Consider the following 27846-nt stretch of genomic DNA (forward strand, 5'->3'; position numbering starts at 1 on the left):
TCCTCAATTACCTATGTGGTGTATAAAAAAATAGAGAAATTTCCATTGATAAAGTAGTTTAAAAGAATTTTCTACTAGCAGAAAGAATAAAGAATAAATCATAAGCAGAAAGCGGTGAAGGCAAATGAAATGCCAGTAGCAATAGCGACGTCTAATTTCCACTACCTGCAGTATCGGAAGGTGGTGCTAATTAAGCATCATCGTAATATTCGTATCTGGGTCTCAATTTTAGGCATAGCCACCACCGCGGGAGGCAACAAAGCCACCATGTTCACCACCGCCGCCACCAGCAGCAGTAGCAACAAGGGTGGCGGCGCGTACACGAGCATCAAAGAGAGAGTGAGATTCGAGAAAGAGATCAAGAAGAGCAAATTTATCGCCATCGCCGGCCCCATCCCCGACGAACAATCCGCTCTCTCCTTCCTGTCCCAGGTCCGAGATCAACGCGCTACTCACAATTGCTGGGCGTACAAGGTTTGGTTTGTTGCTTGGGTTGCTTCGTAATTAATTGTTAATTGGTAATTGATTCATGCAATGACCAACTCTCAGGTTGGAGATCAATACCGGTCTAATGACGATGGTGAACCATCGGGAACAGCTGGGAAACCCATTCATTCTGCTATTGAATCTTCAGGAATTGATAGAGTTATGGTGGTCGTCATCAGGTAAATATTTATTTATTTATTTCCATTGTTGGACGAATTTGTTTTCAAACAATATGCACACTGGTCTCTGTTCTTTGGTTATTGCCTTTTGCATTTGCTGTTAGGTATTTTGGAGGTATTAAATTAGGGACTGGAGGACTAGTCAGGGCTTATGGAGGAGTTGCCTCAGAATGCTTGAGAAATGCCCCAACTTGTCTTGTAAAATCAAAGGTATTAACTTTCTTGCTTTTATTCCAACTGGGGTGTCCAAGTTGTCCTATGTAAGAAAGCAAGAGGAGACAACTTCTCTATTTTGGTCCATTCCTAGTTGGATTCTTTTAGTATCATCAAATGTATATGGAATTGGAACTCGTAACTTTCATTTTTTGTATTCTTAATATATTGAAATATATCATGTTATCTATTTTTCTCTGTAGTTAAGAATGGGTGTGGAAGTTCCATTTGATCTTTTGGGCGCTCTTTACCATCAGGTGAGCTGGTTTCAGAAATCTGATGCACGTCAATAACCCTCTCTTTTGCTTTGGCATGGTCAAATTTATTAGTGTGTTCATATGTTTTGTTATGATGTTACAGCTACAATCTTTTCAAGCTGAAGACATCAAGCAAGATTATGAGACTGGTAAAGATGGTATCACCATGGTTACATTCCAAGTTGATTTTGACCATATTGAGAAATTGGAAGATGCTATCAAAAGCAATTGTAGCCGAGAATTAGTGTTCTATAAGCGCTGAAACTGTCTTGGCTATTTCCTGTTTGTATACACATTTCATGATGAACCATTTTGAGACTGGATGACTGGTACATACATTTTTCATTTGCCCTGCTTGGAAGCAACCATTTGCAACCGGTAAGACCAATATGCTGAAAAATTACTAGAACTTCTGTGGCTCATTTGGGGAAATTTATTAATTAAATTTATTTGGAATTCACTATTAACTTGTTCTTGAAAGGTGCTTGTGCACCTAATGTGTTGTATATGGAACAGTCTTCACTTGTATGAAAAGAAATATACTCTCCATTGCTTATTTTATGGACTTGGGTGCAAGTTTAAATATTTAGTGCTGACTGCTGAGCTGTTCTTTTATGCTGTCAAATACATTGGGTTCTTCTTGTATCAGAAATCGTGTCCAAGTGAATATCCATAGCTGTTTAGTCCAGAGATTGATTCCATTTCAGAATTGCTGTTTGTCAAATTTTTTGGCATTTTGTTTATGTTTTGCTTCTTGGTCTAATTAGATGCTTACTACGTTGGTCAAGTCTCATGATTGAAGGCTTTTATATTTTGAGTAAGAATGTGACTATTATGCTACTTCTTTGAATGGCTTATCTGCTGATTTCAGTGGGTCTTATAATGTAAGCTCTTGAAAGCTTTTTTTTTTTTTTTTTTTCTGGATTACTTTGTTCCTTTGTCATTGGTGAATCTTGCATAATTTAAAACAGAAAAAAAGAAAAGGTTTGGGGGGGCTTCAACACGAACTATGGAAACACAACTGTACTTGAGATACTAGAAATATCACCATGATAATAAATGTTTCAACAATAACATACATTTAATAATACCCCATGACTATTTAAATGACTATAATCCATACAAACGAAACCTCACAATACTTGAAACATATATTTGAAATAACTCGAGCCTCCTGAAACACTGGAAAACTTCAAATAAGCATTAAGCCAAGGCTTTACAGTCTGATTTAATTACTAAGTATGAAAATGTTGTTGGTGCCAACCATGGGATCTCACGGGCTTGTGGTTGATGGGGGTGGGGAGAGGAAAGGGATGGTGGCATGGTTGATGGAACGGTAGGGATTGAAGGAATTGTAGCTGGGATGGTTGGCAATGAAGGGAGTGCCTTTTGGGTTGTTGGTATGGTTGGCAATGGTTGACTTGGAAAAGATGGCATGCTTGGCAATGGCAGCAATGTGAACCTTGGCATGGTTTGGGTAGTTGGTAGCTTTAGCAATGGGGCTGAGGGCAGCGGTGGCAAACTGGACTTTGGCAGAGATGGGGTAGTCGGTAATGTTGGCAATGGGGTTGAGGGTAGTGGCGGCAAATTGGTTTTCAGCAGAGATGGGGTAGTCGGCAATGTTGGCAATGGGGCAGAGGGCAGTGGTGGCAAACTGGCCTAAGGTAGTGGTGGTGTTGATGGTAATGGAGGTAAAATTGGCTTTGGTAGGGATGGTGTTGGAGGCAATGTTAGTGCTGGTGGTGGAGCTGGTGTTGTATCCAATAGGTGGCGAGCTGCAAGGCTCTTATCAATGCCAAGTGGTAGTGCTATAATCATAGCTAAAAGCCGATTCTGGGAATTGGGATGCACAAAGCTCCAAGGCTAGTGTGTTTTTTGCTCTGTCTTACCGATTGGTAATGCTTGACTTGAAATTTGAAAGAAACAATCCAGAGGTTAATGTATTTCTTTGGCCGTGAATCCAGAGGTTAATGTATGATTCCTTGCTTTTAGTCTTCGATCACAAGAAAGATTGTGCCATTGGATCCTTGCAAATTTGGTGATATTAAACTTTTCGACTGAGAGATGGTGGGGAGCCCTTGGAGAGAAGGGGGTATAGAGGGTGAGTGAGGAAGACGATGGGACCATCTTTATGGAGCTAATTCTTTGTTTTTTTCTTTTATAAAAAGTCAAGTATTGTCCATAATTGAGGTAATTATACTTACACCCCTTGAGGTTTATCGTCTTTTCACATACACCTCATGAGGTTTCAATAATTACACATACACCCCCTGAGGTTTTAAAACTATTACATATAACTTCTTAAAGTGAGACGAAAATGATGAGAAATTATGCAAAAAAACATGCTAAGGGATTAAATAGCCTAATAAAATTATTCAAGGTGTAAGGTCCAACCTGAATACAAATATTTTCTTTTTTATTTATTTATTTTTTCTCTTGTAGGAGGTTATATGCAACAGTTTTAAAACTTCAGGGGGTGTATGTGTAATTATTGAAACTCCAAAGGATGTATGTGAAAAGATGATAAATCTCAGGGGTGTAAGTGTAATTAACTCTCCATAATTCAATAGCAGAAAGTGTAACTTAAATTTCAACTCAAAAGTGGTATTTCAAAAATGTATGGATTTAATTATTTCAAAAATTAAATTATTGTAAATATTTTTATTAGAATGTTAAAATGAGACCTTTTTTTGGGCAAAGAATGTTAAAATGAGACTAAATTGAATATATTTAAATAGTGATATTTTAAAGCTCACTTTACAGCCTTGTTAAAACAGAGATGTTGAATATATATAAATGACATAAATTCAATTTAGACACATAACTATATAAGCTATTTCAACGGAGTCCATGAACTTTAAAATATTTAAAATATACACCCGATCTATTATCTAAATTGAAAAATGAATTTTTGTCCATTGATTCGTTGAGAGATCAATTAAATGACAGCTTGGTTTTTGCTGATCGGGATTACTTGGCGACGTAGCGCTCTATCTCAGCAAACATTTCCCGCCAAATGAGCGACATGGGCCCACAATTTAATAATAATAGAGATAGAGAGAGTTTGTGGGCCCGTGTCAGGGGTTAGGTGGACCTGTGTCGCTCATTTGGCACAATTTAATAATAATAGAGAGAGAGAGAGAGTTTGTGGGCCCGTGTCAGGGGTTAGGTGGACCTGTGTCGCTCATTTCCCGCCAAATGAGCGACACAGGTCCACCTAACCCCTGACACGGGTCTACAAACTCATCATCTATTTCTCGCTTGTTGAACACAAGTGAGAGATTTATATTCGAATTTGGGGGAAAACGTGATGTTTTTTGGAGACTAAATGGCAGGAGAGCATTCGACGAGCGGGAAAGAGGTGATGGGTGTGTGTGGGCCCGTGTCAAGTGGACATGTGTTGCTCATTTGGCGAGAAATGTATGTTGAGTTGGTGTCACATCGCCAATTAATCCCCGTTAGCAAAAGCCAAACTGACATTTAACTGATCTTTCAATAAATTGATGGACGAAATTTTATTTTTCAATTTACATAATAAATCAGGTGTATATTTGAAATATTTGAAAGTTCGTGGACCCCATTGAAATAACATATATAGTCATGTGTCTAAATTGAATTTATGCCTATATAAATTGTAGAAGAGCAAAGCAAGCATCAAATTAACTCCTTGTTTACCTGTTTATGATCAGTTAATTGGGTAGTGATATGTTAATCCATCCCTTGATGCCTCCCTAGAAACTTTTTAAGATGAATGAAAATTTATCTTTCGATAAATCTGTGGTTTGATGCTTTGAGGTTTAATAGTTTAGACTTTAGAGTCTAGCCACAATCATGCACAAACAGTATATTGAATATGTGAATTATCAATTATGAAAGCTCGAGAGACAGACAATTGCTCTTGTTGAGCCTTCCGGAGGAGAAAAGACGACGACTTTTTTAAAAATAATTCTTCGGCCTGGTGAGCTCTTTGGAATTATGCATGTTTCTTTATCTGACAACCCTTCTCCCGCTTAACATTACGGTTCATCTTTCTTGATCGATCTTCTTTACACACAACTGTGGCTTTCGGATTCCTCTTGCTTTTGTTTAACTTCCTTATAACATTACATTATAATTGTTGGGGTGAATAAACAATCACCATTTTCTTCGAGTCCTGAGCATGCTCGAGCATATAATTACTTGTAATTAAACTCAATCCAGTTTAGACATGCACTATTCGACACATCACAAAGCTCTATAGTAAAAGTGCAAAAAAAAAAAAAAAAAAAAAAAAAAAAAAAAACTCCGAATTTTTCTCTCATCAACATACTCGATCTTCCTACAATGTTTTATCATGTCAACCATATTTACAATTTAACCAATCCAGTTTCTCCTCCTGTAAACGCATAATATATGTACGTGTACGCATGCAGCTTCTAGTCCAAAATTGATACTAACCCAAATGGTACGAGAAGCATGCATGCTAGCTTATTCTTGGGGTAAAGATGTCATAATTAAGGAATTGATATGCATGGCAATTGGGATGTCATGTTTGATATATTGCATGGTCCGAGTAGTCGTATCATACATGTGATAATGTTGTTCTATTCAAGATTCTTTTAATAAATAAAAAAAATTAATATTAATTAAAAAAATGTCAGATTTTAAGCAATTGACAATTATAATTATAATAATTATATTTGAAAGGTTTCTATTTAATTTACTATATATACAAACTAGCTAGTAAACAACTAAAGACATAAATTCAATTTAGACACATAACTATATATGCTATTTCAACAGGGTCCACGAACTTTCAAATATTTCAAATATACACTTGATTTATTATGTAAATTGAAAAATTCATTCCATCAATTTATTGAGAGATCAGTTAAATGTCAGCTTGGCTTTTACTAACGAAGATTAATTGGCGACGTGGCACCAACTCAACATACATTTCCCGTCAAATGAGCAACACATGTCCACTTGGCCCACACACCCATCACCTCTTTCCCACTCGTCGAACGCTTTCCTGACCATTTAGTCTCCTAAAAACATCACGTTTTTCCCCAAATTCGAATATAAATCCCTCACTTGTATTCAACGAGCAAGAAAAAGATGATGAGTTTGTGGACTGGTGTCAGGGGTAAGGTGGACCGGTGTCGTTCATTTGGCGGGAAATGAGCGACACGGGTCCACCTAACCCCTGACACGGGCCCACAAACTCCCTCTCTCTCTATTATTATTAAATTGTGGGTCTGTGTCGCTCATTTGGCGGAAAATGTTTACTGAGATAGCGCCACATCGCCAAGTAATCCCGGTCAGCAAAAGCCAAACTGTCATTTAACTGATCTCTCAACGAATCAATGGATATAAATTCATTTTTCAATTTAGATAATAGATTGGGTGTATATTTGAAATATTTGAAAGTTCATGGAACCCGTTGAAATAACTTATATAGTTATGTGTCTAAATTGAATTTATACCACAACTAAATGGAGCCTCAAGAGCACAATTGACCTTCTAGGTGAAGGTGCTCACAGCAAGGAAGAGGAGGGTCAAGAAAAGTGAAGCCCAAATTTAAAGAAAGACCACAGCCCACTAACCCATCAGCAGCATAGATATTGCCTATTTTCACAATAGACATGAACGAGCTCACAAACCCAATTTGTATCGAGGACCAGTTTGACTGTCATGCAAAGTTTGCTTCTTCTTTTTTTCTTTTTTCTTGTGAGTTGTCAGACACGAAAAGTTGCTTGTAGAGATGAGTAACTACTAACTACTGCTATATATAGAATCCATTTGACCATTCGACCATACTCCTTCACCAACTAAATAAGCTCCTTTAAATAGCATCACTTCATATATAAAAGGAATTTATATGTAGAACATTGTTGAAACACAAGGAAAAAGATATATACGGCATACAAGCAAAAGATTAAGATATATACAAATGTATACAATATTGTAGCACGTCCATTTATCATGTTTGATATATTGCATGGCCCAATATACATAGGTGCTACAAATTAATTAAGCCAAGGAAATTAATGATAGATATATATATATATATATATATATAACTTGAACTTGAAGGACCATATGTATGTAACTGTACTTGTACTGTTGTACAACAGGATCACAAAAAACTCTTTCTCATGTTATTGAACAGGGTCATGCAACTCTTGTATGTCTAAGAGGCTCACACAGTCACACATTTCTTTCTCCTATATATATATTTATTCAAAAGGGACATGAAGGCTTAACACTCTCACTAATTCAGTTCCAATTAATACTTCAAATTAACATTCTCCATATTAATTCTAACTTAACCATGGCATTATTTCATATTGGACAAGAGGTTGAGGAGTGCCTGTTTGTAGAAAAACTTCAGACCTATAGGCTAGCAAGAGTTGAAGAGATACATCCACATCCACATAAAAATATGTTTGGCTACACGATTAGGTACGGTGACAATTGAACTGGACGAGCAGCTGAACAAATTCTGAGGCCTCGGGCTCCAAGGGTACGTACGAGAATACTACGATATATATTGATATGTGGGTTGATTTTTTTAATGACAACACCAAGTGCTATTGCACTGGACAAATAGTCGCCGGACGCTTAGAAGATAAAAGCCTTAACCGCCCTGAACAATTTCATGTGCTAAGTCCTAGGGGAGACAGTGTCTGGGTTGACATACCAGATTTGAGGGTTCATATTGGTTGGCTGAACGGGAAGTGGGTTTATCCTCAGAAGAGACCATGGTAAGAGCTTTGTTTTGCATCTTATACTTTTTTCTTTTAGTCTAGCTATTATATAGATATATATATATATATATAGATATCTTCTAATTAATAATTAATCTGCATACTCTTTAAATTAATATATATATATATATAGATAATGTTATACTGTTGTTTAATTTGTACTATTGATCATAAAGGAACATGCATTTTTACTAGATAGCTAGATGCAATCCCATGCTCACAACAGATCGAAAACATGCATTAAACCAAAAAGAAAAAAATAAGGTGTAAATTAAGTACACGTGGATAAATTATAAATTAGTGCTTACGTACATTTTGAATGTTGTACGTGCTTTAGATCATAGTTAGGTGTTTAATTGATCATTTGGGTGAGAAAGTTTCGAAATTTCCGTTTGACTTTATATATAAAAGATTGAAAAACAGTACGTGATTGAAGATGCAAATTAACAATGACTAATTATTTCTAGCTTCACATATTTTTAGCTACTAATAAGAAAGTTATTAACTGAATATCTTTATATATATGAATATAATTTGCGAAGGCCTGAACTTCGATATGGTGAGCAAGAAGTCAATGAGTCGGATCTGGAGATCAAAGATGATGATGAGGATGAAGATGAGAATGAATCCGATGAGGCTGTGGACAACGATGAATCTGATGAGGCTGAGGATGTGGATGAATCTGATGAGGATATATGAGGAGGATAAACTGAATTAATGAAGATTGATTACCTAATCTGGCCATGAAGTTGCTTAATTTGCTTGTCAGTTTAATGTGTTGGAACACTTAATTAGTCATGACTACTAGTACAACCCCTTTTTAAAAACTCTTTAGAGGTACTGATAATATTAATTATGGAATTTGAATTAGGTACTGAAGTGCTTCTCTGAATTTGATGTCTATTGGAAACTGATTACTGTCGTCATATATTGTGTTTGTTGGAACATTAATATGTTAATATCTGGATTTTTTTTTTGGCCAAGTATTATTATCTGGATTAATTGTGTTCTTTTATATTTTTAAAATATTAATTAGAGATAATTTGACTTAGGTCATTTAGAAAAACAGTTTTTAGATTAAAAAAATCGGAGGTGTTTTAAAATTTATAAGAAAATCATTTTAATTCATAATAAAGTCCTTCCCTGATTTGAAGAGTATTTCCCCTCCTAAGGTGTAGAGTGGGCTTTGTAGAGCCTGCATGTTAGGTTTTAACTCCGAGATTTTGGGCGGAGCCCAAAATCTTAGAGTTAAAACCTAACATAAAGCCGTCAAAGAAGAAAAATAAAAGGACTTAATTAAAAACCCTAAATCACTACTGGTCTTAGTTTAAGAAAAATTCATAAAATAGACTGGACTCTAAGTCTTCTTATTAATTATTATCTAGATTAATTCTGTTCTTTTCTACTATTGGAATAGCTATCAGCAGGATTTTGGACATTATTATTACTATTACACTATATACATTATTGGGCTTTATAAAAGGGTTTTTCACAGTCCCTCCTATAAAATAGCTTCATAATAAGTTAATAAAAGGGTTAATTGGATTTCAACCCCTCCAAATATTTTTTTAAAGCTTGCAACCCATTGATCTTTTAGTTAGTGGATGAGACCCATATTCAAAATTTCTAGCCACCTAACATTAAAATACACCTTAAATGCGCTCTCTAATTACAAAACCTACCATTCTCATTAATATTACAAAGCAATAACTGTAATCCAAATTTTAGGGATTCAATTGATCCCAATTATACAAGGCAATAAATATAAGGGAGATTTAGAGTTCAGTTCATTTTTTGAGCATTTCTTTGACTAAGATCGGTAGTGATTTAGGATTTTTAATTAAATCTTTTTATTTTTCTTCTTTGACGGCTTTATGTTAGGTTTTAACTCTAAGATTTTGGACTCCGCCCAAAATCTCGGAGTTAAAACCTAACATGCAGCCTCTACAAAGCCCACTCTACACCCTAGGAGGGAAATGCCCTTTAAATTGGGGAAGAACTTTATTATAAATTAAAATGATTTTCTTATACCCAAAATCTTGGAGTTAAAGCCAAAAGGCTTATTCACACCATTGCCCCCTGTAAGATACACTTTTTTTCACTTTGCCCCCTGAAACTTAAATCCTCTCAGTTTGCCACCTGAACTTCACAAAGTTGTTGCAAAAGACCCTATGCCGTTAATTATGTCAATTTTTTCGTTAAAATAGCTGACATGGCACCTATATGGCATGAGTGAGACCCTTTTTTAGTTATGTAAGATCCATGTAGACAAGCAAAATTATAAAAAATTGACATGGATCTTATTATTTTTAGTTTAAAAATTATTTTTTTTGTCCACATGGATTTTACATAACTAAAAAAGGGTCTCACTCATGCTATATAGGTGTCACGTCAGCTATTTTAACGGAAAAATTGACAGAGTTAATGGCATAGGGTCTTTTGCAATAACTTTGTGAAGTTCAGGTGGAAAACTGAGAGGATTTAAGTTTCAGGGGGCAAAGTGAAAAAAAGTGTATTTTACAGGGGGCAATGGTGTAAATAAGCCAAAACCTAACATGCAGCCTCTACAAAGCCCACTCTACACCCTAGGAGAGAAATGCCCTTTAAATTGGGGAAGAACTTTATTATAAATTAAAAAGATTTTCTTATAAACTAAAAAGACTTTATTATAAATTAAAAGGATTTTTTTCTAAATTATTATGAATTAAAAAGATTTTTTTCTAAATTTTAAAACACTCCCGATCTCCATATAAAAACTGTTTTTATAAAGGACCTAAATCTAATTATCTCCTAATATAATCCTAATCGATTACAAACAAACATCTAAATTTGGATTTTGGTATAGATAGTCTACTTCCAATTAATTCAAAATCTCTCTTTAAAATTTGTAGGTACATGAAGGTTTCAAAATTATTTAAAAAACTAACAAAACACGTGAAAAAAAAAAAGTAGATATTTCACATGAAAAAAAAAGAAGCATATTTTTTTAGAATGATCAATGGACCTCCATTTTTTTTAGAATGATCAATTTACCTACTTATTTTAGAATGATCAATATACCTACTTAAAAAAAAAAAAAAAAAAAAAATCATCAAATCACCTACATTTCTTTTAGAATCATCAATTAACCTACTTATTTTAGAATGATCAATATACCTACTTAAAAAAAAAAAAAAATCCATCAAATCACCTACATTTCTTTTAGAATCATCAATTAACATTTTTTTTTTCTTAATGACCAATTTACTTACCTATTTTGAATTGCAATTAAATTTGTTTGTATCAATTTAACTACTTACATTTCTCATACAAGGCCATACAAAAGTATTAAGGACTTAAGTGTTGATCTCAATTATATAACTACGTAGAAATACACAAATGTTTTTGGTAAGCATTGACAAATAAACAATTTACCTAGACTTTTTGTGAGAAAACGTCCAATCAATGATCATCAATATTAAAAGCATAATGTAAGGAGTAAAAACAGCCACTAATTAAAACAAAGAAAAAAATGTGAGAAATGAGTTTAAGGGCATAAAAGGGATTTACTAAATCTAGATTTTTAAAAATGCTGACATGAAAATTTATATATGAAAAGTAGGTGAGTTGACACCTAGTCAATGGGTAACACCTATGAAAATAAAAAGGCTTGGTTTTTAATGGGAAAAACATGAGTTTGGTGGGGGTATCCCTAATTTACTATTAATAAAAATAGTTCTCATTAGATTAATCTAAAGCTCTTATAAATGGGTTGCTCACAGACTCACAGTCCCTCATAAGAGTTGCTTGCATTTTCCTAATTTAGAAAATTAAGGCCTTCCAAAATCTTCTTTATATATATATATATATATATATATATATAGAGGTAAAGCTAGCCAGTTAATACGAAGCTAACCATGCTTTTGGGCCCACCACATCACTAATCTCATAATCTGAACTATCAATTATTTAGGCCATACTTTAAAGATCATCATTACAAAAAAATCAACTAAATCGAAAATCATGTAATCATTTAATTGAGATCAAATAAATAGACGATCAGTATTTTCGATAAAAGCATAGAAATAGTTGTTATTATAATCAAATGACTAAATGACTTCCGATTTTGAAATTTTTTTACATAAATGATCTTTAAAGCATGGCCTAAAAATAAACGGTTTAGATTTTGAAATTACATTGTGCAGTAGGCCCAACATAGTAGTTAGTTTTATATTAACTTACTAACTAGTTAGTTTTAGAGCATTCTTGTATATATATATATATATATATATATATATATATACTTGGCAGCTGCAATGATTTACATCTCAAAAATGTAATGGCTGAAAACGATTAATCTTGGGTATAATCTTGGGTAATTTAATCTTGGGTATAATCTGCTCAGTGAAAAATGTGAAGTGGCTGAAAACGATTCCTTTTGCAGAGTCGTCGCCTCCAACCATGAATCCGATTTCTTCCCTCTAGAGCCATACGCACGTACAGCAGTGAATAAAAAACATATGAACAAGTCGAGAAAGACAATGTGCACACTAGGATCAGTAGAGCAAGGTTGGAAGAATAAAAAAACAGTGATATATATATATATATATATATATGATGAATCAAATGACATACGAAAGCATGTTACAGAACAATCAAATTAACTAATTTAGTAGGCAAATTTAACAGCTATAAATGGCCATTAGCCTCAAGTAGGGGTGTGTTTCGGCCGGATCGGATCGGAAATAGAGTGTTTCAATTCCAATCCAAAAAATTTTGGAATGAAATTTATGTTCCAATTTTCATTTCAAAAAATCGGAATTTCAACATCTCATTCCGATTTGAAATTTTTGGATTTCTCGAAATTTTTGAAATTTTTCGGAATATAACATTTTCGGAACTTTCGGATAAACATTTGAAATTTTCGAATAAAAAATCGGAATTTTCACATTTTCATTATATTTTTTAGAACATGTTTGGATTTTTTTTTAGAATAATGATGAAATTAACAAACAAACAAAAATTAAAAGACAATAGATTATGATGCATTTCAATATTTATATTAAAATGTAATTAAAATATATGTCCAATTTAAAAAGAAAATTCAAAATATTAATTTAAATAACATTTAGAACTATACCATCTCATACCATTACCATAAAAAAAATCTAGAAAAGAAGGAAAAAAAAAAAAAGATGCAATTTAGCAAGTTTTTCATTGCTAGATTATGTATGTTAAAAAATAAATTATGTATAATATATATTGTGTATGTTTAATGGTATATATTATATATTATAACATACATAATATATAAGAGAAATAAATGTCACTATGTATGTATAATAGGCTTAATAGCACATATCTTAGAGGTGGGGGATTAATCTTTGGAGCTCATCCAACATTGTTAGAATAAATGTCATTAGTAGATACATGTTACTCATATATATATATCATGTTTGAAATTTTGAAAATAATAAGTTTAAATATTTAGTAATTAGTAATTACAATTGGTGGGATATTCCAGTTGGAATAACTGTAGAATTGCTTCATATCTTCAATTCCTCTCCCTAATAAAAAAAAATAGTAATTACATGTACGGAAAAATGTGGATGTTTGTGTTACCAACTTACCATTTATGTTATTATGATACACATATATTTATAATGTACATATGTTTATATTAATAGTATTAGTCATCTTTTTTAAAATATATGTTATATGTATCATACTAAATAAATGATAAAATATATAATATGGAATAAATTGGCATAATTTTGGAAATATTGGATCGGAATGTTTTCGGAACATTTCGGAATTTTTTGGATCAAAATTCGGATCGGAATGTCTTCGGAATTTACATAAACATTCCAATTCCAATCCAATTTTTTTAGAATTTTCGGATTTCGGCATTTTCGGATTCGGCAATTTCGGATTCGGAATAAAATTAAAAATTTTCGGATAGAAATCGGTCGGATTCGGATTTTCCAATCCAAATCACACCCCTAGCCTCAAGATAAACATTATATGTCAAAGGAGGAAGTGCAAGATCAGCAGCCTTTCGCTTTTTAGTTCGTCGCAGCACTATATATATATGTTCTCTAAAATTTTGTGTTTGAGAAAAATCATGGCTCTTCTTCCTATGAGTTCATTTCCATGTGCTCTATTGGCCATTCTTGCAAACATCAAACAATACAATACATATGTAAGCACATAGATACTTCTGTAAATGTATCAAACATATAGATAAATATATTAACAAGAAAAAAGAAGAATAATAACTGCAAATTCAGTACTTCCACTAACAAAAATGTCTAACAATTAATTATACTGTGAGGGCAATTTGAACATTGTGTTTTTATGCAACTGCAAATGAGAACGACAGTCACAAATATGTATTCAAGCCAAAAAATTAGTCAAATAAAAATGTAGATAGTGTAAGGAATGGATTATGGAGATATAAGTGACCAATATAAGCAACCAGCACTACATCTTCACAGAATTCCCTATTCATAATTGTCTAACAAGAGAATATGTATCCCACGGTATGTAGGTATATATGCATGTTATATAAGCAACATTTATCCTTCGATCGTACCTATGATCAAGAATTCTGGGCAGAAGTATTATATTATTTTGTGTAACTGATACACCGTCATCGTAATTAATTCAACATATCATAATATGAGTGAATGTTATTAATACTATATCATACTAATATAAATATACTATCTAATAATATCTTTACAAGTTGAATTGATTACACCATGTAGCGATGTAAAGATACATCCAATAATTTTTTCACTTGGGAATGCTAATATATACGATAAATACGAGAGGGAGTTATATGTTTGACCAAACATAAATTGGGGGTTGAAGTGTTAAAAAATTTAGTTTGAGGGGATAAATTGTAATTAACCTGTTTTTTTTAATAGAAAATTAGGATTAAATACCAAATATCAATAGTTTTTCAATAAAGCAGCAAGTCACTAATTTTTTTTAGTTTAGGTACTAACCTAGAGTAAGACATTTTGGATTAGGTCACAAATCAGTTTGTTATATAGTTGTGACTGTCGAACAATCACAGTTGTGATTAAACTGTGACTGTTTCAAATTTATAAAAATTTAAAATTTTTAAGAGTTTAATATTTTTTATTTAGGCTTGGGAGATAAAATCATATAACTTAAAGACTAAACAGTAAAGTTTAAGCCTTGCAAATATTGAAAAAATAACAAATCAATAAAAAAATTATGACTGTTAGACAGTCACAGCTCGATATAACCATGTTTTTTAAAATTGGTACCTAAACTGAAATTTAGTACCTAAAGTAAAATAACATAAATATTTTGGTAATTAAAATGAAAAAACATTATAATTTGGTACCTAAAATCAACGGAACTTTTCTTAAAAGGTCATGAAAAGCAATAATTCTTAAAAGGTCATGCACTATGTTTGCTTCTTCCACCAACGTATCACACACGTAACACATCCTGGGTTAGTTGCATTCGCCATTTGCATAAAGCTCACCCACTGCACTCTCTTAGCAAAACCCCTAAAACCCTAAATTGCTCTCTACAACAGACACAGCCATGCCGCGTCATAGAGACGAAGACAATGATGATACGGAGCCAGAGGAGGAGGAGCACTACGAACAAGACGACGTAGATGAAGAAGAAGAGGAGGAGGAGGAGGAGCGAGGAGGACGAAGGGCCAGCCAGAAGCGGAGGAGATCGGATTTCATTGAAGACGGGGCAGAGGAGGATGACAATGAGGAAGAGGAGGACGATGATGATGAACAGGCCTATGGTGGTGGTGGTCGTAGTCGTAAGCGGAGGAATAAGAGGCTCCCTGGCGAGCAGTATCTTGATATCGAAGCCGAGGTGGACAGCGACGAGGAGGAAGAGGAGGATGAGGGCGATGACGGTACGACCTGCTATTCCTTCTAGTAATCTCGTTTTATTTATTCATTTGAAAAAAAAAAAATCTCGTTTTTTTATTGGATTTTTAAGTAATTTTTGTTTTTGTTTTTGGTTGAGATTTTTGGATATAAAGTTGGGATTGGGTTGGAATTAAGTTTACACGCGATTTTGGGGATTAATGAACGTTTTTCAATTTGTAGGTGGTGACATTCTAGTAATAAATTGTAATTGATTTGGGAATGGTAGTGTATTCGTATTGTGGGTTTCCTTTGATTATGATTTTACTGAGGTTCTTACAAGTTTCAAGATTGAATCGTGGCTTGCACATTTAAGTTTTAATTGATCGAACTGTGATTGTGCACTGGGAAAGTCAATTTGGAGAGGTAAATTTGTTGTTAACGAAATTGGCAGAGTTTCATGTAGATTGATTGTTTTGTAAGATTGGATGTTTGCATTCTTATTTTCAATTTTTTTTTTTTTTTTTTCTTATGGTTCTTAAGAATGTAACGTTGCTGTTGCTTTAACACTTAACACTTAGCGATATTGATGTGTATTGGAAGTCTTTGGAATTTGGAAACAATCATCTGATTCTTCTTGTATGTGACAAATTGAACTAAAAGGTACAAAAACGATAATCATCATAATTAAGGTGCATGCTATTTTTTTGGTCATATGCTTTCCAGGTGAAGATATGCGTTTGGCACAATTCATTCTGTCTTGTGCCTAGTTTAAGGCAATATTTAACAGTTATGCTCACATCAATGCTATTTGTTATCGTCCCTGTACTTGCCAAGGTTTTTCACACTGCATAAGTATTGCTAGTTTTATGAATTAATTTTTTTTTTTATGGTTACTTTATCATATTGTTTGGGAAGCTTTGAAGTTACAAATTAGGTTCAAAATTGTCAAATGGTTATGTTTGGAACAGTTGACCCTTAGAAGGCCGCCTCATAAGTCCAAAGTGGAAAAAGTTTTTTCTATTTTTTTAATTTTATTATATATATTTTTATATCAAAAGTAGTAAAAGGTTATTAGGTTAGGAAGTTCGACAAAAGAGGTCTCAGTATGGGAAGAACTGACTTTTTTGGGAGGCAATAGAGTTCTTGGTCAAATTTCTCTCCCATGTTCAATGGGGGCTGAAGTAGGCACCAATGGCCCTGAATCTGTTTAGAAACTCTTGTTCATGATCAAATTAGGTTATATTGCTTCCATTTCCTGAGTGATAAAAAGCAGACATCACAGATTTTGTAGCTTAAAAATGTCTAAAGATCTATTCCCCCCCTTTTATTTAGTTGTTAACTTGGTAGGAAACTGTCAGAAAGGAGACTTGTGCTTTACTAGGGATGATGGGAAATAAGAATATGTGTGTGTCTGACTATCACTTATGTAATGGTATGGAAAGGTGTCTCATGTGGTGAGAACGAATAAAATTTTGTTTGTTCTTGTTAGAATTAATGATAAAATTGAAGTGCTTTAAAGTACTTTAACATGACTTCAATCATTTATTTGTAGTTCAATCCAATTCTTCCAAACAGATTATTTAAAAACTGTTTAAATTTTCTTTTATTAAATTGAGTTCAATTGATTCTGTCTAGGTTTTCATTCAGGGTGTAATCCTTGTTATTAGGGTTTGTAGAAACGTTGTAGCTCTCTATTTAGGAGTGCACTACCCCCTTGGCACGCGCTCATGCATGGGACCAATTGGCTTTCTTTATGCATATATATCAATTTATTATAATGAAAAAATATAGTGGACAAAATAAATATAAAGGGGAAAACGAAAATTCAGGAGAAACTGGTCTCCCCTCTCCTCCACTTACTACTTAGTAGGCGGGGTCTTTTGTTTTTATATCTCATTTAACTTTTTTTAATTTAACAGATTATGATTTTCTCTTTTGCCCTTCATTAATTAAATTTTCTCCTTTATAAATTGTAGCTATTCAAGGGCATATTTTTTGGGTTTTTGAAAGTTTAACCAAAGGCCATTTGGCTTTATATATATAGATAGATTATGATTCTTCCCCTCGTTTTATTGGAATGACCATTCATGGTCGTATCTCCAGTGGATCTTAATTTCTTTTTCTATGTATTAGTGATGGTCTTATAAGAATCTTTGTGCAGATTTTATAGTGGATAATGGAGCTGATCTACCTGAGGAAGATGATGGTAGAAGGATGCATCATCGCCCATTGTTGCCACGTGAAGATGAACAAGAAGATGTTGAAGCACTGGAGAGAAGAATTCAAGCAAGATATGCAAGGTCAAGTCATAAAGAATACGAGGAGGAGATCACTGATGTGGATCAACAAGCTCTTTTACCTTCTGTTCGTGACCCAAAGTTGTGGATGGTGAAATGTGCGGTATGATTACTTTTCCTAGCGTGATACCAATTTACATGGTTGGTTCTCAGTTTTGAGAAAATGCTTATGATATCTTTGCTGATTCCTGTCAGATTGGTAAAGAGCGAGAGGTTGCTGCTTGCTTAATGCAAAAGTATTTTGATAAACGTGAACTGAAAATCATGTCTGCTATTGCTCTTGACCACTTGAAAAATTATGTGTATGTTGAAGCAGTCATGGAAGCCCATGTGAGGGAGGTACGCTTGTGTTGGTATATGCATAATTTGTGGTGATTTACATATGTGCACACCAGACTATGTTTGGCATTATACTTTATATACATGCTTATCTCTTTGATTGTTATGTTTGCTTGGTTGGTTCTTTGATTTGGTTTCAGGCTTGCAAAGGTTTGCGCAATATGTTTCCTCAGAAAATAAAGTTTGTTCCTATTAAAGAAATGACTGATGTTCTTTTGGTAGAAAGCAAGGCAATAGATATTTCTAGGGATACTTGGGTCAGAATGAAGATTGGGATATATAAAGGGGACCTTGCCAAGGTATTAATTGTATTTTGCTTATTCATATCTGATGATACTTTATATAACCTCAAAGCTTCTTTTCTACAGGTTGTAAATGTGGATAATGTGGGGCAGAGAGTTACCGTAAAATTAATTCCAAGGATTGATTTACAAGCTCTTGCAAGTAAACTGGTAACGTTTGCTACGTATTTTTGATATTTAATTGAGTCTCAGCCTTTAATGTCTACATGAACAATCTTTTTTATTTTCATTCCTATTATTTCCAATAAAAATTGCTGAGGTAGTGCTCCCATTAAATTGATTCCTTGGATTGTCTTTGTTGTGTTAGTTCTATTATTCCCACCTCCCCTCCCCATAAGCCTGTCATTATTCAATTGTGTACTATTATTAATTTATCTGAGTAATTTTGAGGTGATTTATTTATGATACAGGAGGGCAGAGAAGTTGTGAAAAAGAAGGCGTTTGTTCCTCCTCCACGTTTTATGAACATTGATGAAGCTAGGTAATACTTGACTCTTTCCTATTACAATATTGTTTCCACTCCCCATGTATTTGTAGATTAATTTCTTACCTTGTTGTCTCATATGTTTTTGTATTCTGCTCAGAGAACTGCATATTCGTGTAGAGCGTAAACGAGATCCAATTACGAGTGACTACTTTGAATATATAGAGAAAATGATGTTTAAAGATGGTTTCTTATATAAAAAAGTATCAATGAAATCAATTAGTTCTCACGACATACATCCCACTTTTGATGAACTGGAAAAATTCCGGAAACCGGGGGAGGATGGTGAAGGAGATATAGCCAGTCTATCAACTTTATTTTCTAACAGAAAGAAAGGACACTTTATGAAGGGTGACGCAGTCATCGTTGTGAAGGGAGATCTCAAAAATTTGAAAGGATGGGTTGAGAAAGTTGAGGAAGATACTGTTCATATCAGACCCAAAATAAAAGAGCTCCCAGTAAGAATGCATTCATCTTTGTTTTGGTGCTTTGTTTTTGTGATATCTAAATTACTTGTTAAAAGATTGCTACTGAGTCACTGATTTAGTGTTGTGACCACTTTTCTTATTGTGGATCTCATTTTGCAGCAAACTCTTGCCATGAATGAAAAAGAGCTTTGCAAATACTTTGAGCTTGGGAATCATGTGAAGGTTGTATCTGGTACTCAGGAAGGTGCAACTGGTATGGTTGTTGACATTGACAAGCATGTGGTCATCATTTTATCTGATACAACCAAGGATCATGTGAGTGATATTTTTTCCTTTAGTTAGTGCTAAAGTCGTGGACTTCAGCAATAGTTTTCTACTAAAATAGTAATGTGGAACTGGTATGGTTGTTGGTGGCAATAAAATGACATGATTATTTCTTGTTTACAGATCCGTGTGTTTGCTGATGATGTTGTAAAGAGTTCTGAGGTGACATCTGGTATTACCAGAATTGGGGACTATGAGCTTCATGATCTTGTGCTACTGGAGTAAGTTGCTATTCTGTGTTCACAAGTCATCTGTTTGTTCTTTATCATAATTTTTAACCAGTTCTTTATCATGTTGAATAATATAACTTTAATTGTTCTGTGATTTGGTGCAGTAATAATAGTTTCGGTGTAATTATACGTGTAGCAAGTGAAGCATTTCAGGTATGTAATCTTTATAGGCAATTTTTCTGATGCTCTCTTTCTTTGTTTTCTTATTTTTTAACCATGCTACAGGTTCTTAAGGGAGTTCCTGAGAGACCTGAGGTTGCCCTTGTCAAGTTAAGAGAGATCAAATGCAAGATTGAGAAAAAATTTACTGTTCAAGATCGTTATAAGAACACAGTGTCTGTGAAAGATGTTGTGAGGGTCTTTGAGGGACATTGCATGGTGAGATGAGATCTATATTTCTTCCTTGATATACCTCATTCTATGATTTCATAAATCTCAGGCTATATAATAACGGCTTTTGCCATGATAGGGGAAACAAGGTACTGTGGAACACATATACAGAGGAGTATTGTTCATTTATGATCGCCATCACCTAGAGCATGCAGGCTTTATCTGTGCTAAGTCCTGTTGTTGTGTTGTTGTGGGAGGATCACGTGCCAATGATGATAGAAATGTAAACCCTTTGTGCTCTTTTTCAGTGGATCTGAACTCTTTATCTCTCATGGGTTTGATTTTGTTAGTAGTTTTGATCGATACTTTTTTCCCACTCCTATATCTAATGTGTAGGGTTACTCCTACTCAAGATTTGACCATCTCAGATCTCCTCTTATTCCTCAGTCCCCGAAGAGGTTTCCTAGAGGCCCTCCTACTGACTGTATGTTCCAGATGTTTCACTGCTCACTCTTTATTCATATTGCAAACAAACTCTCTTTTTCATATTTTTGCCATGTGTCTAAATTTTTTTGCCATATTTTGATTGAATAAGTTTGTAAATAGTTCTTACTTATATGGTTCAGCTGGAGGAAGGAATAGAGGTGGACGAGGGGATGATGGCTTGGCTAGGACTACAGTAAAGATTCTCCATGGTGTCCATAAGGGCTATCGTGGGCGTGTTGTTGGGGTTAAGGGACAAAGTGTACGAGTTGAACTGGAGTCACAAATGAAGATTGTTACAGGCAAGTCTATTTGTGGGATTTCTTGTCTTCGTAGCTATTTATGTATCTTTTTGGGCCATAACACTGTTGTCATGCTCGCAGTTGACCGGAATTGTGTATCTGATAATGTGGCTGTTACAACACCATATCGGTAATTATAAATCAATTTAGTTTCTTTTTGGTCCTTAGCTATTGCTTTTTTTTCTGACTCATATCTACATGCTTTTTAGTGATACACCTCGCTATGGTATGGGAAGTGAGACCCCAATTCATCCTTCTCGAACTCCGCTCCATCCACATATGACTCCCATGAGGGATGCGGGAGGTCTGTTTTTGTTTTTTTTTTAAACCTTGTTGTTCACTTATTTAAGAAACTTAAATGTCTTGTATAAGTTTTGATACTCACTTATTCTTTTTGGACAGTATCTTGTTTGGCAGTGACATGTAATAGATGACTATCATTTGTATTTTTTCTTGCAGCAACGCCTATTCATGATGGCATGAGGACTCCTATGCGTGACCGAGCATGGAATCCGTATGCACCTTTGAGTCCACCAAGGTTTGTGTTTGAGTAACACTCAATTCCATTAGCCCTCATAGGAGACTTTGAGAAAGCATAATCATTGTCATTATCAGACACTCAATTTCATTAATTAAGCTTTAATAATCCATAGGGTTTATGTTTTTCTTAATAGGAATCATATTGAGATTAGGACTCTAAGTGACTGAGAAATTATCTTGAAGGCAAATGTAAGAACCCAACACCATAAATGACTGAACAAGTGCTAAAATAAGACTAACAAACCACATTTATGGCCTAAATCCGACTTTTATAAAGTTACAAAAGATCCTTGGCTCAATACATGTAATGTAAATAAATACTAGTACCTCAATTGATTACCATGAACATGGACACTTGTTATAAAACAAAATGCTTTGGAGGTTAACCAAGTGCCATTGCAAAAAGGGCTCTCAGATTGTTATATTACTGTTATATCTTCAACTACTCAAGACTTTATAGTCAGATGAATGCCATTTAGGAAGCCACGTGTGCTTTTTTTACTGATGTTTCTTGGAACTTTGATGGTGAGAAAATCAGGAGTAACTGGGAGGATGGAAACCCTGGTTCTTGGGGCGCTAGCCCACAGTATCAAGTGAGTAGTTCATGCATGATTGGCCTCAGTTTGCAAAGAAATGTAGCTCTAGTCTTTTTCTATGTTAAGTAACTGTAATGTTTGGTTTTCAGCCAGGAAGTCCTCCTTCATGGACGTATGAAGCACCAACTCCTGGTTCTGGCTGGGCTAACACTTCTGGTGGAAATTATAGTGAAGCTGGAACACCACGGGATAGTTGTTCTGGTTACGGTACAACTTGTAGTTTTGTTTCTTTAAATTTGCGCGAATACCTATTTTTCATTTGTAAGATTTCCCTTGAGTTTGCTTTCCTTTTTCTTCTTAAGAGTCCATTTTCTGTCCCTGTTGCAGCAAATGCTCCAAGCCCTTATTTGCCGTCGACTCCTGGTGGGCAGCCTATGACACCAAACTCAGCATCCTATCTTCCTGGAACTCCTGGAGGGCAGCCAATGACACCAGGGACTGGTAGTCTGGATGTGATGTCTCCTGTTATAGGTTTGAGTTGCAGTTATTTTTATTACTCACTAGCATAATCATAGTGTTGAATTCATGGTTAATCCACCCATATCCAGGGACCCGGGCAAGGTTCAAGTCTTATTGTCTATTTGTGGGCAGAATTAGATGGGTGTTTGATTCTTAGTGTTCCCCTATTTGGTAGTCTTCTAATGTTGTCATTGTTTAATTTTCTTGAGTTAGACTAGCAGCTAGGCTGTGGTGGTTTCTGATTTCATGCCTGTCGTTGCTTCTTCTTCTTTTTTTTTTTTTTTTTTTTTTTTTTTTTTTTTTTTCTGTGCTCCTCGTTGTATACCCCTGTGTACTGGGACACTTCTTTTTTGTTCATAAAGTGGTATATTTATAAAAAAAAAAAATTGCGTTTCTTATTTTGATGGGTAATGGAAGGAATAAATTGTTACAGCAAATTTAAATTCAACATATGTATCCCCTACTCAGTTGGATTTGCTAGAGCTCTATACCCCTATTTGAGTTTTGGTATTTTAATCTAACATCTTCTACCAGGTGGGGAAAATGAAGGACCATGGTTCATGCCAGACATATTGGTCAATGTACGCAATTCTGGAGAGGAAACTACTGCAATTGTCAGAGAAGTGCTCCCGGTATGTCCTTAAATCACGTTCTTATTTTGCACATTTATATGATCACGAAATACAAAGATATTTGAACCTGCAACAGATGTGAACATTAAGTAATTTCGTCATTTCTACAAATTATTAAACTAGAAATAATACATTCAATTGAAACTCCTGTTGGTTTTTTTTGGCCGTTAATTGCAACTCCTGTGGAGATATGTTGTAGCTAGGCCAATAGATAGAATAATAGGTATATGAAACTGCTTTGGATTGTCACTTGGGGGGGGGGGGGGGGGCTTGTAAGTTATCTATGAACTGCCCGTTCGAGTTTTCTGGAGAGAAAAGAAAGCTGGTTATGATGCGGTGGGGCTCTGTGGCCTTCACTGTTAGTTTTCCAATCCAATTTCTTGAAGTGCATGTGCAGCTATATTTATTTTATTCTAGTTGATTTTGCTCTTTAAAATGATCTTGTTGCAATGTCTATCACCGAAGTAGATACCAACATTGTTTGTAAGCACAGCACCTGTGCAATTACTTTAGATACTAAGAACACTGTTTTGTGGTTCAGGATGGCTCCTGTAGGGTGGCTCTTGGGTCTGGCGGAAATGGTGAAATTGTTACGGCATTTCCTAATGAAATAGACGTAGTTGTACCGAGGAAAAATGATAAGATCAAGATCATGGGGGGCGCATTACGTGGTGCAACTGGCAAGCTGATTGGTGTGGATGGCACAGATGGAATTGTCAAGATAGATGGCACTCTTGATGTTAAGATATTAGACTTGGCTATTTTGTCAAAGCTAGCCCAATCATAATTTGGTGGGAACAAATCAAAATTTATTGTAAATTTAGCTTTAAAATAAGAGGGTTGCTATTTGCACACCATTTTCTTCTCTTTGCACACCCTTTCTTAAAAAAAAAAATAAAAACTCAAAGTAAAAGACTTTATACCCCATCAATTTTTCTTTTTGCACACCCTTCCTAAACAGAAAAAAAAAAAAAAAACACACACACCCCATCCCCATCTCCCCCCTCCCCCCCGTACACACCCCCTCACCCACACACCTCCTCCCCACCTCTCCTCCCTCCGGCACACACCCATCCCCGAGCATCCTACCACCACCGGCGACCACCCCACCCTCTCTTCTTTTTCTTCCTCTTACCCGGACCACCTCCCTTCCTCCAGCAAGCTTACCGTCGCGCGCCGGAGAAGAAAACTTAAAAAAAAAAAAAATTGGATCGGGTTCGGTGGACCAGTGCCGAACCCAATGGTTTCGTTCGGTAGGTACCCACCGAACAATCCTATTCTATTCGGCGGGTACCTGTCGAACGAAACCACCGGGTTCGGCACTGGTCCGCCGAACCCGCTGCAATTTTTTATTTTTTTTTAACTTGTTTGGCTGTCTGCTTGGGAGAGAGGAGAGAGAGAGAGAGAGAGAGAGAGAGAGAGAGAGAGAGAGAGAGAGAGAGAGAGAGAGAGAGAGCGAGAGGAGAAAGGGAGGAGCCGAGGAGGGGCTGCCAGGCTGGTTATGGTGGCTGTTTTGGGTGGTGCTGCGAGGAAGGTGGTGGTGCTACAAGGAAGATGGTGGTGCGCAGTGGTGGTGGTGGTGCGAGGAATGTGGTGCTGTTGGTGCGACGAAGGTGGTGGTGCTGCTGGTGCGAGGAAGGTGGTGATCAGGCGGAGGGAAAAAAAGCAGAGCAAGGGGGTGTGTACGGGGGGGAGATGGGGATGGGGATGGGGGTGTGTGGGTGAGGGAAGGGCCAAATGGTCTTTTCTCTTGAATTATTTATTTATTTATTTTTTTCAGAAAGAGTGTGCAAAAAGAAATTTAGGGGTGTGCAAATAGCAGCCCTCTAAAATAACTACAGGGATCAAATGTTACATTTAGCCTTCAAATAACTAAATGTTTATGTGATGAGTAAATGACTCTAGTGCTTAGTAATTTGAACTATCAGCCTTCATTATTATGACTTCATAATTCTCCATTAATATGACTCTTCATGGTGGTGGCGTTGACCAAACATAGATTTTTGTCAAGACCAAATTCTTCATTATTATGACTCTTCATAATTCTTCATTATATGACTCTTCATGGTGGTGGCGTTGACCAAACATAGATCTTTGTCAAGACCAAATTTGGACCCTTCCACTACATCTACAAGCTCCACTGTCATCACTGAAACCAATAACATTGTATTAAAATAATAAAAAAGACAGAGAGAATACAAGGTTATAGCAAGAAACCCTACAACACTTTGATATCGTGGTAAAATTTGAGTATACAACCTAAAACTAATTGGGAAGGCCCATGATACTATATATTATAGTGCAAGGCTAGAATTTTTTATGTGAGATTTTATAATTTCAACCTTTTTAATTTGAAAGATCCTTAAATTGAAAATTAAAAAATGGGCAGTTTGAATCAACTATGTCATATTGTTGTCACACTTATATATATGAGGGTCATATATAGATAAAAATGGAATGTACTGTTAACACATCTTTAGGATGAAAATTAGAATAAAATAACTTAAAGTACTAACTTTTGAACACATATTAAATAACTAGAGATATTTTTACATATATAACTATAAATGCTTCAAAATTTTGCAAGATATTGGGAGAAACTAACATTAGATAATGACCAAATTTTATTGCTTACAATATTTGATTGTGCAATCTAAGATGCTTCAAAAATCCAATTGGTAAAATATTTGATAGCACATAGGGCTTCTCAATCTTCTCACTTTTTCAGTCTCGATCTCAATATAGTTGTTAGAGTTGTGGCACTTTTCTTACTCATGGTTCACATATCTCATTGAGTTTCCTTCACACCGCCCCCTCATAAATTGCAAGTAGTTCGCTGATGTGTATGTTGAAAATAACAAATCAAATGCATTAGAATAATGGGACCATGTCAAAATGTTAATTTTTATTTCAATTCTGTCAGTTTTTATCCTAATTTTATCTTTTATCTCTTTGTTTATCCTTAAGTGGAGGACCATAGTGTTCAGTTCTTGTTAAGTCAAATTAATTCAGAAATAACAATCTTCACTTCTTCCGGTAATTGAGAGTGTGCGTATTGTGAGTTAACAACATGTCCTTTTTTCATGTCTGGTTGTTAATTTGAAAACTCAACACCAACAGTCTTGTGATCGAAAAATTAGTACTTGGTTATTTCTGTTCATATATAGTGAGTGAATGGTTGGCTTAAAAAGAATGATGTTTGTGTGCAGCAATATTTGTCAGATAGACAGATACTATATCGTTTGGATATTACCAGGCTAAAGGGGATATTTGTTTCTTGGACAACACTCATTATGAGAATTTTATGTATTGGTTCACTTCTATTCAAGTATTCAGTTTATACATCTGACGTATGGTCTTGTGATCGAAAAATAAGTTTCAATTCATAATACAACAATAACAGGAATACAATAACAAATGGCTACAATAGATATTGAGGACATATGTGAAATCCAAAAAATAACAGAATGATGAAGATAACATCCATACATACACTATATATAATAAGCCACCATCAAACATAAGAGGCATCCAGTACATCCAAGAAATTAGATAGTTGTAGTAAGCAGAATCATGACATGAGAGTGATATATATATATATATATATATCTCAAGTGGTTCGATCAATTTGATGGGGGTGGGGAGAGGAATGGAATGGTTGGAATTGTTGATGGAATATTAGTGGGGAATGAAGGGCTTGTTGTTGGCAATGTGGGGAGTGGGTTGGCTGGCAATGGAGGTAGTGTTGTGGGCAATCCTGATTTTGGGAAAGATGGGATTTGAGAGGTTGGGAATGGTGGCAGAGTTGGTGTCTTTGGTAGTGTAGGCAATTGGGTAGAGGGCAATGGCGGCAATGTGGGTTTTGGAAGAATTGGGGCAGTTGGAAGAGTGGGCAAGGGGGTTGAGGGCAGGGGTGGCAAGGTGGCCTTGGGCAGTGTTGGTAGTGAGGGCAATGGAGGTAATGTGGACTTTGGCAGAGATGGAATTGTAGGCACTGTCAATGCTGTGGGTGGAGCTGCTGGTGTGTCCAGAAGGTGGCGAGCTGCGAGGCTCATATGGGCGGTTGAGAATGACAACACCGCCACCAAAGACAGAATGAAGAAAAGCTTGGGAAAAGCCATGGTTGAGTTTAAGGGAGGTGCTTTGGCAAATCTCTCTTGAAATGATGTTTGTTTTTCTGAAGAACCAGACACTCTCAATTGGGATTTTATAGAGAAAATATGTAGGAAGACTACGAGGACTTGGAAGCATCTACATGAGTTTGATGGGTTGTAGTAGCAGGAAGTACGAAAAAGAACTAGTTAGCTACTTAGCTCACCTCCCTAACTTAATTGATTCCATAGTCAAAACCAAAAAAGGA

General features: G+C 35.2%; 3 protein-coding genes and 1 pseudogene across 3 annotated transcripts; 2 read left to right on the plus strand and 2 right to left on the minus strand.

The window, feature by feature from the left end:
* The first annotated feature begins 6 nt into the window (after positions 1-6).
* On the plus strand, positions 7-1696 carry LOC147284132 (ribosomal protein S5 domain protein). Its single transcript, XM_086243983.1, has 5 exons — positions 7-474; positions 550-665; positions 770-875; positions 1082-1135; positions 1239-1696. The coding sequence occupies exons 1-5, from the start codon at positions 130-132 to the stop codon at positions 1395-1397; spliced, it is 780 nt and encodes a 259-aa protein (XP_086100109.1). The 5' UTR covers positions 7-129; the 3' UTR covers positions 1398-1696.
* Positions 1697-2408: 712 nt separating this feature from the next.
* LOC147284133 (uncharacterized) lies at positions 2409-6154 on the minus strand (annotated as a pseudogene).
* Positions 6155-15450: 9296 nt separating this feature from the next.
* On the plus strand, positions 15451-24311 carry LOC147284134 (putative transcription elongation factor SPT5 homolog 1). The gene is made up of 22 exons (XM_086244502.1): positions 15451-15784; positions 17902-18140; positions 18233-18376; positions 18517-18675; positions 18745-18828; positions 19089-19159; positions 19263-19620; positions 19750-19905; positions 20038-20135; positions 20249-20297; positions 20370-20522; positions 20614-20757; positions 20871-20958; positions 21101-21259; positions 21341-21389; positions 21469-21563; positions 21719-21797; positions 22338-22392; positions 22485-22602; positions 22723-22866; positions 23389-23486; positions 24028-24311. The coding sequence occupies exons 1-22, from the start codon at positions 15451-15453 to the stop codon at positions 24271-24273; spliced, it is 3120 nt and encodes a 1039-aa protein (XP_086100628.1). The 3' UTR covers positions 24274-24311.
* Positions 24312-27109: 2798 nt separating this feature from the next.
* Positions 27110-27607, minus strand: LOC147284135 (uncharacterized). The gene has a single exon (XM_086245299.1). The coding sequence runs from the start codon at positions 27605-27607 to the stop codon at positions 27110-27112; it is 498 nt and encodes a 165-aa protein (XP_086101425.1).
* Positions 27608-27846: the final 239 nt, after the last annotated feature.

Source organism: Dryas octopetala, chromosome 5 (genome assembly GCF_963921425.1).
Source record: "Dryas octopetala chromosome 5, drDryOcto1.1, whole genome shotgun sequence".
Classification (NCBI taxonomy): Eukaryota; Viridiplantae; Streptophyta; class Magnoliopsida; order Rosales; family Rosaceae; genus Dryas; species Dryas octopetala.